This window comes from Acomys minous (genome assembly GCF_964271855.1).
Source record: "Acomys minous genome assembly, chromosome: 13".
Lineage (NCBI taxonomy): Eukaryota > Metazoa > Chordata > Mammalia > Rodentia > Muridae > Acomys > Acomys minous.
In genome coordinates, this window is record NC_140495.1 from 54,123,431 (window position 1) to 54,137,861 (window position 14,431).

The 14,431-nt window shown below is 41.5% G+C and overlaps 1 protein-coding gene across 1 annotated transcript in view; it reads left to right on the forward strand.

Moving 5' to 3' along the window:
- LOC311580477 (interleukin-1 receptor-like 2) overlaps positions 1–14,431 on the forward strand; it is a 40,152-nt gene that overhangs the window by 10,058 nt on the left and 15,663 nt on the right. The window contains 5 exon segments of the mRNA XM_084752116.1: positions 5,268–5,294; positions 5,298–5,430; positions 7,375–7,446; positions 12,413–12,542; positions 13,232–13,368. Coding sequence (XP_084608242.1) covers positions 5,268–5,294; positions 5,298–5,430; positions 7,375–7,446; positions 12,413–12,542; positions 13,232–13,368 — 499 coding nt within the window.

Here is a 14,431-nt window from a genome sequence, read left to right on the forward strand (position 1 = left end):
TCATATCAATTTTACTCAGTAGGACTATTGGCGATTTCTTACAAGCTTAGAATGGCTTTGGAGGTTAACTTTAATTTTTTCAAAAGTCCATTTGACTTGGGAAGCAGGAGCAAGTGGATCTTTGTGAGTTCAAGGCTAGCCTGGTCTACATAGAGTTCCAGAACAGGGCTATATATAGAGACCCTGTCTCAAAAACAAACAAACAAACAAACAAACAAACAAAAATCTGTTCAATTTGGTGAGCTTGACATGCTGCCTTGTCATTTTTGTTTTTCCCCTCAGTCTCCAATGGGATTGGCAGTCTGTTGACTTTATTCTCCATTTCTGAATCCTCTTCAGATCTACCCATGTCTTTGGCTGTATTTCCCTGTTAATTTTTCTCCCTGCAGATTTTATACATTCTTTATCTTGAGACCAACAGACATCCATTAAAATATTTTTACTGAACCTTAAAACATGTACTGGAAAATAGAAGACTGTCATTCAGGTGGACAGGGATTGTCAGAAAGTTAACGGTTTTTTTGTTGCACTTACCGCAAGGTCAGGATTAACTATTACCAAGAGCTTCAAACACTGCTGCCGTTAATGTAAAGAGTGAAAACCAACCAAGCAAAAGCTAAACTCTCTACCTTCCTCATTTCCCAGGACCAGCACTTCCCTAACTTGGACTCTGACATTAGTTTTGCTTGTTTTTATCGTTCATCTTTGAACCATCTGTGTGCAGTGTTTTGTATTTAGCTTCTTTGGACCAATAGTAAACCTGTGAGATCCATCACGCTGCAGTCTGTACTTCCAAGTAATCGTCTACTTGAATTGTTGTCTAGCACTTCATTATTCTGGTCAGACTCTTGAGCTGTTCCCAGTTACAGGTAAAGCTAGTGTGAACCTTCTTGTGCACACTATGTGCATCACACATACATGTGATTTTGTAGAACATTCTGCAGAGGAATGAGGCAGTTGGGTCCTAAAGACTAGGACTGATGTCAGTGCCCTACTGTTTCTGAATCTGATAGCAAAGGGTGTGATTGACCTGAGCTCCCTCTTCTCCTTGCATTCCTCGGCGCTGGGGAGAAAACCCCAGACAAGGGCTGTGCTACTGAGCTCCCTGCAGCCCTGCTCTTTGTGGTCCTTGCTTTTCAGATGACAGACTGATTTCCTGATGAATGATAGTATTGGCTCCTTGAGTTTGCTTGTTGGTAATTGCATATGGTCTCTCTCTCTCTCTCTCTCTCTCTCTCTCTCTCTCTCTCTCTCTCTCCCCCTCTCACTGTGTGTGTGTGTGTGTGTGTGTGTGTGTGTGTGTGTGTGTGTATGTGTGTGTGTGTTTGTTTGACCACTTGTGTCTGCCATGGCAACCATGTTAAAGTCAGGACAAATTGTGGCGCTCAGTTCACTCCCCTGACCATGTGTGTCTGAACTCATGTCCTCAGGCTTGGATGTAAGCATCTTTACTGATACACCAATACTTCATGGATTGTTTTAAAACTGAGTGTTAGTTGGAGCCACATATAATTTAACTTTTCTCTATATAGATTCACAGTTCACCTGTCATTTTTCCATGCTATTCAAGGCAATTCTGACTTTCATCAAACTTTCATTGTTCTGACAAGACATCATGGCCAAGATAACTTATAAAATAAAGTATTTAATTTGGATTTACTGTTCCACAGGGTGAGGCCATTATGGTGGGAAGCATGGCAGCACACAGGCAGACATGGTGCTGGGGAGGTAGCTGAGAGCTACACCTGATCCACAAACATGAGGCAGACACACACACACACAGAGAGAGAGAGAGAGAGAGAGAGAGAGAGAGAGAGAGAGAGAGAGAGAGAGAGAGAGAGAGAGAAGAAGAAGAAGAAGAAGAAGAAGAGAGAGAGAGAGAGAGAGAGAGAGAGAGAGACAACTGAGAAAACTAAAAGGCACAAGCTTTTGAAACATCCAAGCTCACCCTCAGTGACACACTTCCTCCAACAAGGCCACACCTCCTAATCCTTCCAAAATAAGTCCATCAGCTGGGCACTGTGTATTCAAGCACATGAGCTTACAGAGCCCTTCTCGTTTAGCCAGCACGGATAGCAAGATCTCTGGGGCTCACACAGTATTCTTCCATTCCTGGAGTCCATTGTGTGGTGTGTAAACACCATCACATGTCACTTGCTAGAAATTTTCCCAGAGGTTTGTTTTTGTATCATGAACGATGCTGTTCTGAGCTCTTTGCTCCTGTGTTGTACCTATGTCACATTTTCATACATTGGCAGTCTGTCTTGTAAAGTAAATGGAATGGAATTTCAGCTTTCTTTATTCTAGGAATGTTTAAGAAGAAAATAAAAAGCAATAAAGCCATTGGCTCTTCTGTTACATACATACGGAGTTCAACAGTGACCGTGCTCAGGACGTGGACTCCTCTGAGGACAAGTTTTCAGTGACATGTCCAGTTGTATTTGTCATCCCACTCATCTCTGTTTGTGACAGAGTTAACATGTGCTCACTTAGAATTGTTGATTTTGATTCCTTCAGATGGTACTATTAAAATATACTATTTTCTTTTTAATAATGTTCATAGGATTTTAATTTCCAGTGTCTTGCAGCTCTACTGTCCTTTGTTTCTTCGTCATCGCTCTTTCCAGGAGTTTGTCATTTTTGTTGATGTTGTCACAGTGTTAACTGCAGAGCTTACAAATCCTATTTTATTAGTTGTTTGTGTCCTCAGTTTGTGTTCTTGTCTACTTCTCACCATGCCTTTATTTGATTTTTGGTTCAATATGTTACTGTTTTATGAGCGTGTGAGATAGACTTTTCTATCACTAAGCCTGAGGTTCTAATACATAGATTTAAGGCTGTGGCTTACTTTTCAACTGCGTCTTGGTTGACCTCCACGGCTTTGATCTATCGTTCGCTACATGCCCTGCTCAGGTGATTCTGATTTTCCTGGTGATTTCCTCTCAGACTCTGGGTGTGTTAGAAGAACTAATTAATTTGCCAATATGGCGTGTTTGAATGTTTCCTTAAAGCGACTTGTCTGTCTGTGATAGAAGGCAGGGTGACAAGGGGCACATTCTATGCAAGCTCAAAACTTGGAAAATTGAGGCTGGCTTTTTGAAACAGTACATGTTCCACTTCTGCACATGTTTTTTGTGTGCTGCAGAGAACATAAACACTGAACTTTGGGCTTGTGGGTGGCATTATGAGAACCAGTGTGTTTTCCATTCACCGTCCTCTCTTTGTTTAACTTAGACAGAAGTGTTAAGGTAACTTAGTGTTGATTTTGCTATGCTCTTGACTTTAGTCATGTCTGCATTGTGCTTTTGAGATATTATTTACAGAAATATTTTAAGTTACTGTGGCCTCCTGCTGTATTGAGCTTCTGAAGTGTGCCTGGTTTGTTTTCCTTGAAGTTTGTCTCCATTTGGCACTAATACAGTAATACCAGGTTTCCTGTGGTAGCTAGTGGAATGCTGAATCTTTTTTCTATATATTTACTTTACTAAAGCAAGATTACTTCTGTATCTACATACCCTTAGTAATATTTATTTTCAAGTAGCAGGTATTTGGGCCTATAAAATGTCCAGGCAGGGAGTTTTTAACCTCTCATACTGTCTATGATTACTGGTGTGTTATCTTTGACCCCTTTGCCAGAGGTTTTCATTTATTGGTCTGGTTCTAAACTTATCTCCTAGCTCATCCTTAGTGTTACTATTGTTTGATTGTGTGTTGGCAAGTACTTGTACTTTGTAGCATTATCCTATGAAGTATGACACCTGTTTGATGTTTCCAGCATTTCCTCCCACAACACTCATACATGCATGCATTGCTCTCCAGGCCAGGGGAGTGGAAAAGCACACAGTTTGAAATGACAACTATTCATTAGGTTGTGTTGTGAAAGCTGATACACGAGAAATCCAAGGCAAGTAAGGCTGGTTGTTACGTGATTCTCTTAAAGGCAGAGTGAACAAACAGGCTGAGCACACAGCAAGATGTCAGGCTAAGTCTTAAGAGATATTAAACTGTGTTAGCAAAGGGGCTGTATGGTCCAACAACAGTTCCAGTTTCTTAGAATATGAGATATATTTTCACAATAACACATCCCTGTAACAATCTAACTGGAAAAATGGATGGATGCTATTGTTATTATTTATGCTTTAAATATTCATAATGAAATATCTTCCTGAAATTGAAAAATCAAACCAGTAAAAAGTTTGTACCTCTCTAGAGTCTGGCAGATCCTTAGGGGTTGTTGGCCAACCAAGCAAAGTCACTGCTGTCTCAAAATACAAGGTGGAGAGCAATGCATTCACACACACACACACACACACACACACACACACACACACACACACACACGTAATGGGCATCCATCCCTTTTTCTCTCTATATGTTGATCGTCAACTTGATTTGATTGAGAAATGTGTACAAATTTTAAAAACAGCTCTGGGTGTGTCCATCAGGGCATTTCCAGTGAAGATTAATAAGAGGAAAATGTCTGCCCTGATGTGGGTGGCGGCATCCCATAGGCTGTGTTCCAGATGAAACACCAATGATAAAGAGAGCCTGGTGCTGCAGGCATTCTGTCTACTTCCTGGCCACCATGGTGTGTTCTCCAGGACTCTATCACACGTTTCTCCACATGATGGAGAAGAACTTCTGAAGTCTCAAGTACATTAAAGCTTGTCTTTGTTAAGTTGTTTATATCATGTGTTTTTGTCAAAATGACAAAAAAGTGACTAGCAAAATACCTTAATCTGATTGCACATTAGTGCCAATATTTTATTGCCTGTCTGTCCGTCCATCCATTGACCCATCCACCTACTCACCCATCATCTGTCTGTCTGTCCGTCTGCCTGTCTATCTATCTATCTATCTATCTATCTATCTATCTATCTACCCATCTATCTATCTATCTTATATCATGCATTGTCTTCTCCTTAGACTGTTAATATCTAAGGGTTAGGTTGTAAGTGACCATGAGGATAATGAAAAGTTGTTCTCAACCTTCCTAATGCCGCAACCATCTAATACAGTCCGTCAAGTTGTGGAGAGCCTCCAGCCATAAAAGCATTCTGCTGCTACTTCATAACTCTAATTTTGCTACTGTTTTAAATCGTACGTAATGTAAATATCTGACATGCAACCACAAAGGGGCTGTGACCCACAGGCTGAGAACCACTGATCCAGAAGTTGTAGTTCCCTGCACTTCATAAGGTAATGCTAACTAACAAAGTCTCTAGGATTTACCAGCACTCACTCAGTGCTTGTGTGTGTGTCCTTAGGGCTGTGAAGAGATTGAAGCAGGGAAGTAGTACGCGCCTTTGGGAACAAGGCTTCTTGTGAACAACGTGACCGCGGAGGACCTCGGGCTCTATGCATGCACAGCCAGACTGACCCACTCAGGGAGACAGCTCATGGTTAGAAATTACATTGCTGTGAGCAGTAGTAAGTGTGCTCAGGTACAGCGGCCTGGCTCTCAGCTTTATGGGATCTGGGTGGCTTCAGGCTCCGGGCTTTGGACATTTTACTGAGGGGTGGAAGCCCCTCAAGCTGCCTTTAGGTCAGAGGGCCAGAGAGTGAGACAACGGGCACAATCAGTTTGGTTTTTTCACTACTTTAAAACCAGAATATTCAAAGCTCTTAGCTGCAGGACATTGGAAAGTGATCATGTAACAGGAATTTCCTGGGCACCTGGTAGATAGTGTGAACAACACCTCCACAGTTGTGAGCACTGTGCTGGGCCTTTGCAGGCTTGGTCCTCCTCCCACGGCCTCTGCTTCTGCAGAATTCAGAGTCTCTGGATAGGGTTCTTAGACAGCCCACTGTTTGCACCATGTCAGCCCAGACCTTCTGCAATTAGCCCTGCTAACTGCTGTGTCACCTGCACTGTGTCCTTGAACATGAGACCATCCACAGCAGCATCTTAGATGAGGCCATAAAGGCATCAGATATCCAGGTCAAGCATATCTTGTGTGGTCAGGAAGGGGACAACTTCTCGACACTCACAGAGGTCATTAGAACCACAGTCAAGGCCAGAACTGTGCCCTGTAGTGCCCAGGTAAGCCCTGTCCCTTCTTTCCCACACAGTGGATGAAGCAGTCCTGTCTCCTTTGGTGCTTCTTCCTCTTGGGCCTTTGTGCTTGTTACTGCACCTAAGGAAATGCAGCTTTCCTTTTCTTTCCTTTTTCTCTTTTTCTCTTACATGCATGGTGTTTGCCTATGTACATGCCAGTGCATCACCTGCATGCCTTGTGGGCAAGGAGGACAGAAAGGGCATCAGATCCCTGATGGTTGTGAGCCAGCATGTGGGTTCTGGGAACTGAACTTGGGGTCTATCAGGAAGAGCCTTAACTTTTTTTTTTTACTGGAGTTGCACTTTGGGCTATCTGCTCCCGTGGCTTCCTCCAGTGCGGACCCTTTATTACCGAGGTTCTGTCATTCTCTGTCATACCTCAGCCTTGTTCTTCCCTCACGGTTCTTCCTGCCTTACCTTGCACCATTCGTAACTGGAATTTTAGATGCTCTTCAATTCTCATTCCTACCTCTTCATTAAAAAACCAAATATAGTTGATTTTGTGATTGTCCTGTTCTTGGGATTTCCTGCTCCTGGTGTCTTCTGGAAACAGCCCCTCATCTTGTTTATATTTGGAGCCTCACTCTCTCCTAGGTCCAGATCCGTTCACTGGCTGAATAACTGGCGGACACAGTGCTTTTAGTTTTACATGAGTAGTTGAGGACATTTCTTTTTCTCTAAGCCTTTGAGCATATGTTGCTGCATGGAAAGTGACAGTGAAATTAGTCAATGAAACAAAACAGCTTAAGGAGAGAATAGTTATGGGAGAGACTTGGTGTTTAGCAAGTTGAACATGAGTCACGCAAGAGGAGAAGTGGTATAGATCACCACCTCTGCAGGTCTGGAGCTCAGAGGGAGTTCTGGGGTTACGACAGTCTTTTAGAAGGTAATTCAAGATGTGCATGGGTAAGATGGTCTAAACGGAGTAGAGAATAGAAAATGGATGATTCAGAGGCAAAGACACAGAAGGTAAAATGTGTTAGGCTGTGTGGTGTGTGGTGAAGAATTTGAAGAAGATGATGGGAAAGCTGTTGACTGTGATGAGCTCCTGAGTTGACACATGTGTGATCTAGTGGTGGTGATCCTTGGCTAGCAGGTGATGACCTCTCCTCATGAATAATGAATTGAGCTTTACAGAAATCAGCAATATTTTGGTCACCCTAAATGTCATACCCTTGCTTTTGACTTTTTTTTGACAATGTTTAACAAGGTCTTCTTTTGCTGAATGTCATGCCATTACATTCTGTTAGTGTGGAGTGTAACATTTTTTTTTTGCAATTCTAATGCGTGTTCTTGTGGGTGTGCTTTCTTCTCAGTGGAAGTTGTGCCTGGAGGAAGGATTCCTGTTATCACATACCCCCAAAACAACTCCATTGAATTTCACCTTGGTAAGTAGAGCTATTGGAGCATTCCCTGGTCCCATGGGTAAAGCTCATTGCACCCCTAGTTTCAGTTGATGCAGTAAATCTCCAAGGTGAAGACAACCTCTCTACGTGTGTAACTTCCAAATGTCGGTGTGCCTGAACTCACCAGGGGATGTACCAAAGTGAAAGCCAAGAGCCTCAGCTCGGGAGACTGTGGTGTTACATTCTGGCACTGAGCTCTGTACGTCTCATTGACTTCTGCAAATTTGTTTATAAAAATGCATTGAAAACACAGACATGTTTACTGAAATATGAAAGTATTGCTACTAAGAATTCTGGATCATATTATCTCATATTGGAAAATACATTCGCAGAGTAGGGGAAACTACTACATCAGAGCCTTCATTTACTTAGAAAAGGTGAAAAAATCAGTGTTAGAATAAGGACTCACAAGTTATTTTAAATGTAGAAATATAATCAATAAAATAAAGATAGTGAGCACATACTGAGAAGACGGCAATTAAATCAAGGCTTTATTAAAAGAAAACTCTTCATATCAGTCAATATCACAATTCAGTTAGGATTTTATTGGTCCAATAGCATGCTTTTTCAAAAGAGACACGTATACGTTCATGATCCAAAAGTTCAAAAATCACTGCACTAGCAAGGTGTAATTTACAGAAATTATCATCAAAATCAGTTTTGGTATGTCATTTTAATAATAATCTTTCAAGACCCAACATACTAAATAACAAATTGAGTCATTTAATTCTAATTAAAACTGCAATGCCTTTCAAAATACATCTTTCATTGATACTAGTGATTGAGTCTAGAGTCTTAAGCACAGTGGACAAGCCAACTACCACTGAGTTGTATTCCTTTGGACAGGGTGTCATCAAATGTGAGTTGCGTTCTATCCCAGGCAGGCCTTGAATTTCTAATGTTCTTGACCCAGCTTTCCAAGTAATGTGCCTTCACGTGCAATACATGCTCATACATACACATCCTCACAAACATTGAACTTACCAGAACATATACATGTACCCAAACATACATATACATTCACACAGATGTACATGAGAGGGGCAGGAGAACTGGAGTTTTTAAGAAGGAGAGTAAATGTAATTATGTTGAAGGATCTTTTTTTTAATTAATTTATTCATATTACATCTCAGTTTTTAGCCCATCCCTTGTATCCTCCCATTCCTCCCTTCCTCCCTCTTCCCCCCTACTCCCCTCCCCTCCCCTATGTCTGTGTCCGAGGGGGACCTCCTCCCCCTGTATATGCTCATAGGGTATCAAGTCTCTCCTTGGTGACCTATTATCTTTCCTCTGAGTGCCACCAGGCATCTCCATCCAAGGGACATGTTCAAATATTGGGCACCAGAGTTTGTGTGAAAGTTAGATCTCCTTCTCCACTCACCAGTGGAGAATGTCCTGTCCATCGGCTAGTCTGGGTAGGGGTTCGAGGTTTACTGCCTATTTTTTCCTTGGCTGTTGCCATAGTTTGCGGAGGACTCCAGGGCCCAGACTCGCCTGTAGTTTTCCAGGACCCACATATAAAGAGGCATTTGAAGAATTTCAGAAAAACACAAATAACCAGGATCTTTTATCTACTTAGCTTTTCTAAGAAAATTATCTAAAATGCCACAACAACCAGTACTTTTTCTTTAAGACTATTCTAATAAAATAAAAACTTTCAAAGCCAGTTTTACATGACTGGATTACTGGTATAGCATCTTGATTGTAACACGTCTTCTTAATGATTCTACCGGGCTATTTCTTTTGGGGCACAGGTACTATAGAAAATCATGTGTTGGCAAATATTTGACCTGTTGGGTGCTCCCCCCCATCACCCATCCCGAGGCACCAAGAACACTTTTTCCAAGAATATTGCTATAAGGATGTTGATGTAATGGGCAGATGTAATGATGAAATTTCAATTTTGAATATATAAATACGTAATACAACATGGCCTTAAAATTGTACACACAGAAAAACAGTGTTCAGTAATCAAATACTGACTTTTTAAGGTATTTCAATGCATTAAAAAAGTTACTGTGTTCTCTTACATAACTTTCTAAAAGTTTCTTGGCTTTATAAGAATCAGTGAATTTTAAATGAGGAAGAACTAGCTTGAAGCTAATAATTTCAAGATGTATTCATAGGCTAACAAATGTACACAATCTATAGCTGCTATAAGAAATATTAATAGAAGAGAATGATGAGAAATAGACACACATACACAAAACTTTTGGATTTTGATAACTACTCTACAGAAAAGTAGATAAATTATAATCTTCTAAATATATACATATGTATATGTATATATATGAAATAAACCACCACACACAAGAAGAACAACGAAACAATCAGGAATTATACTAGTGTTACATTCATAGTGTTTTGGCTATTTGTATTTGGCAACCTTGAAGAAAACATCTTTTCTATCTTGATGAGTCTAAACTTCTGAATGTAAGTCAATATCTATCATATGTCATCTCCATCAACTTAAAACATCTATCTAAATCTATGAAGTCTTAATTCCTAAACAACTAAGCTTATTTGTAAAACTAAAGTATCCGGTCTTCAACATCATCAGAGACTTGGAAAGGAATAAAATTAATTACCTGAGTAAACCAGAAATGCAGGCTAGCAGCTTCCAAAGTGAAAAAAGGTGACAGAGATAGTTTGCTGCCTGAACAGTCACCCAAAACTCTCTGTAACATTGGAGCATCATCTTCAGCCTTATGGCTCAATCTTTGTGACAGACATATTTGTGAGGCAGGAGCTATTGAGGACCTGCTTACCCTGTCTTGGCAGAGTTTGTCCATTGGCTCTGCCTGCATCCACACTTGACCATTTTTAGACAGAATCCTGTCAGTGGCCAAAATGAGGACATTTTGCCCAGGGGCTGGTTTGCCTCATTTGAAGCCATCTCCATAAGTAGGTTCTTCAATGTTCATTATCACTGAGGTAGGCTGGGCTTGCCTGGAATTAACCTGTCTTATGTCAATGAATCTTTAAAATAGTGAAAAAATATTTTTAATGACATATTATATAGATCTATGAGGATAAATTACAATCTTAAGAAAAGAGAGAGTTCCTCTCACCCAGGGTGGCCTTGTACTCCTGATCCTCTTGCCTCCCTCTCTCTGAGGGCTAGGATTATAGATGTGTGCTACCACACTACCATACTGGGCGAGAAAACTAAAATTGCTTAAATAAACAGTACATTCCTATTAGATGTACTACAGAATAAAATAAATTTTGACCTCTCCCTCACATCATATAAAAATAATTCTGGGTAGATTTTAGACCTGAATATGATATCCAGAACAATATGTTTCTAGGGCAAAACTTTATGAATCTGAAGTAAAAAAAATTATACATATATTTCTTAAATTGGGACAAAAAAACCCTAGTTGTAAAAGAAAAACATGTATGAGTAAGATGCTTTTAAAATAAATTCCTTTTTATTAAATGTATTTTTAAAAAAACTTTGGAGCAGAGAAAATGCTTATAATAGGTGACAAAAAACCTTTCCCCATCTACAAGGAAAATAGGACTGATTAGAAGAGGGGAAATCAACCATGGTCAATCAATACCATCGCCATGACCAAAAACACACAAGGTGGCTGTTTGCTCATGTGCAGAAATACTAATGAAATTCAGCGTTTGAACATTTGTAGTGAGATGCTCTGATCACTAGTACTATTGATTATACAAAGCAACAAGAAGCTTACACAGTGCTAGGGGGAGCACACATTGAATCAGCCCTCAAGGAAACAGTCTATCACACTCTTGTGAGGTTGAACATCGTATGTAGCCAATACTAATGCTGGAGAAGTTATGTGTGCCTCTCATATATGGATTACATGAATGTATATGCACATATATGTAATATACATGGAATGTGTGTGCCTCAGGAAACATACACGACAGTGTTCCTCGAAGACTCACCAAGCAAATATCAGAAATACACACAACACAAATAAGTATGAAGCAATTTTAGAAGAAATAAGTAGGCAGTAATATATTCCAATGTAAAACACATGCAACAACAAAGGTGAACCCTGAAAATTAGTTTTCTGCATCAGAGCCAGAGTCTGGGGATAAATATGCAATCGGTGCAACATGAAAGAAGGAAATGTGGGCCTCCCGAATTCTGAATTCACACTGTTTCCTTCATGTGGGAAGATGAGGCGGCTGTTCACTTTATTATAACCCACTGAGATTTAACTACACCCCATGGTGCTTATTGAACATGTTATACAGCAGAATAAAGTGTAAAACATCACATAGAATAGAGAACTCCTCTTGAAAGGTGAAGTTGGCCTTATGACAATGACAGACAAGATAAAGTGATGATATAGGCTTATTAAATGTGGTTTGGGATGCGTGTGCAGATGTAAGGTTAGGGAAAGGGGGTAGGGCAGGGGCCGCGGCTGGGAAGGTGAGACCATCACTGGGGTTGAGACTAGGGAGCTAGAGCTCATGGCCACGGCCCCTTGCAATGCTCGTGCCAGTGAGAGAAATCACTCAGTCCATCTGAATTGAGCTCTCTGCCTGTCACACAGGAGCACCTTCCACTTTTCTTCTTTGCTGAATTATTTCAAGGATACACAGCACTCTTGGGAGCTGTGTTAGAGACACTCTGTAGACTGTAAAGAACTTGGCTACCGTCCATGGGGCTGCATGAAGTAGTACGTATGTCTCACGCTATGGGAAACTCTCCTCAGAAGTGATGCATCTGGACAGTGTGTGCTGGTCCCTTCACAGCACAAAGACTTCTCCTTGCTCCTGGCCTTTATACAGAAAGGGGACCAGGGACACTGACATCAACTCCTCGGGGGATGTTTCTGGTCATTGGATATGCCAGGCTTTATAGCAAGGCATGCTTATTTGTTAGCTAGTTATATCAACCACTCTGAGGCCCTGAAAGGCCTACAGGCCTTTGAGTCAGTGTTTATAAACTTGATCTCCTCAGGTTCCACTCTCATCGTGGACTGCAACATAACAGACATGAAGGGGAACACAAACCTGCGATGCTGGAGAGTCAACAACATCCTGGTGGATGACTACTACGGAGACTCCAGGCGCATCCAGGAGGGGATCAAGTAGGTGCAGGTGTGACTCTATCCACAGCAATACGCTGTCCCTACTGCTTTAGATGGACAGGCAGTCGCCCCACCTTTGCTATTCAGCCTTTGGTTCTGCCTTTTAACGATTACTGTCTAGGCATCTGGTCCTGGCAAAGGCAAGATGCTGATGTATTCAGTGGGATCGGCAAGACATGAACTGTACCTCAGAGAAACAGCATCCATGACACAACTGCCACTCAAATGCAGCCCGTCCCATTCAGTTACATTGTGAGCTGCTGGCCTTTAGTGTGGAGTTAGCAAAGCAAAGGCCAGTGAGGGGTTTCCTGTGGGAGACAGTGTGTATCAGTGATGCTCCAGTACAGCTGACGGAGCGATGGTTTGTGGTATAAGTGAAATCAGGATGAAGGATCGTGGTGGGGCTCACTGAATGGACACCTTAGGATATAATTTAGGGCAACAGAAGTGCACATGGACTGTAGCTAGCAGAGCCACGCTTTCTTATGACCGTTCAGAAGAAAATGCAGATTGGCACCTACAGAATGTCTATACATTGAGTCACTCCTATAAGCATTTGTAGAGTAAAATAATGGCCCAGAGAGATTTCTAGGAAAGCAAGCACACAAACATAGTATTTGCAGGAGATAAGCCATGGCTTTGTTGGGTGTACCTGGCTGAGGTGTTAATGCAGACTCTTTCCTCCCTAGGACTAATGTCCCTCAGGGGGATCACATTTTTTACACAGTGAACATAACGTTCTTCGAGGTGAAAATGGAGGATTATGGCCGTCTTTTCACGTGTCACGCTGGCGTGTCCGTAGCCTACATCATGCTGAAACTCCCAGGTAATGCCTCGCGTGTCACATGCTGCCCAGAGCGCTGAGAATGATGGGCAGAGAAGGCTGGCTACAGACAAGTGCTGTCAGGTACTCAGGAGGAGGCATCCAGAGGCACCAAATAGAGACCCTGGTGCTCCACGTTGTTAAAGATGGGGCTCTGTCTTGAGCTGTCTTGAGTTAAAGCTGTGATTCTATCAAAGTATTTTTGGTTGAGCCATCTTCATAGACACTGTGTTTTTAATGCACCAATATCCCAGAAAATTGAGTTTTTAAACTAAATTTTTAAAATAAGTTGCTCAGTGTTGATATTCATTTAGCTGTGGCTTTCAACTTTCATTTTATCATAAATAATTTGGTATATAAATAAGATGTTTACCTTTAATTTTTTACTCTGTAGTATTGTGACATTATCTGTAAATCTCAGGCCTTTCAACTACACAGAGCTGTATTTTTTCCCTTGATCATTTTCAAGGACCTAAAGAGTGAGCTCTTACGCTTTTTTCTTTTACCTTTGTCACTTTTACACATGAATAGGACACACTGTGGTCACAGGCAGCCCACCATGACCTTTCCCATCTGTCTCCTGCTCCTGCTGAGTCCCTGGTTCCCAGCTCTGTGTCCACCTCCTGCTTTACTGTCACCTTGATGTTCCACAGCAGAGAGTTCTGGGTAAAGCAGACCCTCTAGAGTAACTTGAACCTCAAAACATGCCAAGGGGAGTGCACAATATATCCTGTGAAATGCAGCAAGTTTGTGTGTGTGTGTGTGTGTGTGTGTGTGTGTGTGTGTGTGTGTGTGTGTGTGTATAGGCATTAGAGAGGGCATAGATTCACTAGAATACATTGATGATAAGTTAATCTCCTGAAGAAAGGTAAAGCCCAATGGACATGTTTCTCTCAAACTTGGGCGATGTGGCTCTGTTCCTACTGATCTCTGACCTTGGGGTGTCCCTTAGAGCACTTCCCTTAGAGCAGCTACAAGTAGGAACATGTCTAGGACAGGACGGAGTTCTAAGTGTACATGTGTCCTCCCTCACCTTCATGACTGGGGCGAAGCTCGCTCTGTTCCT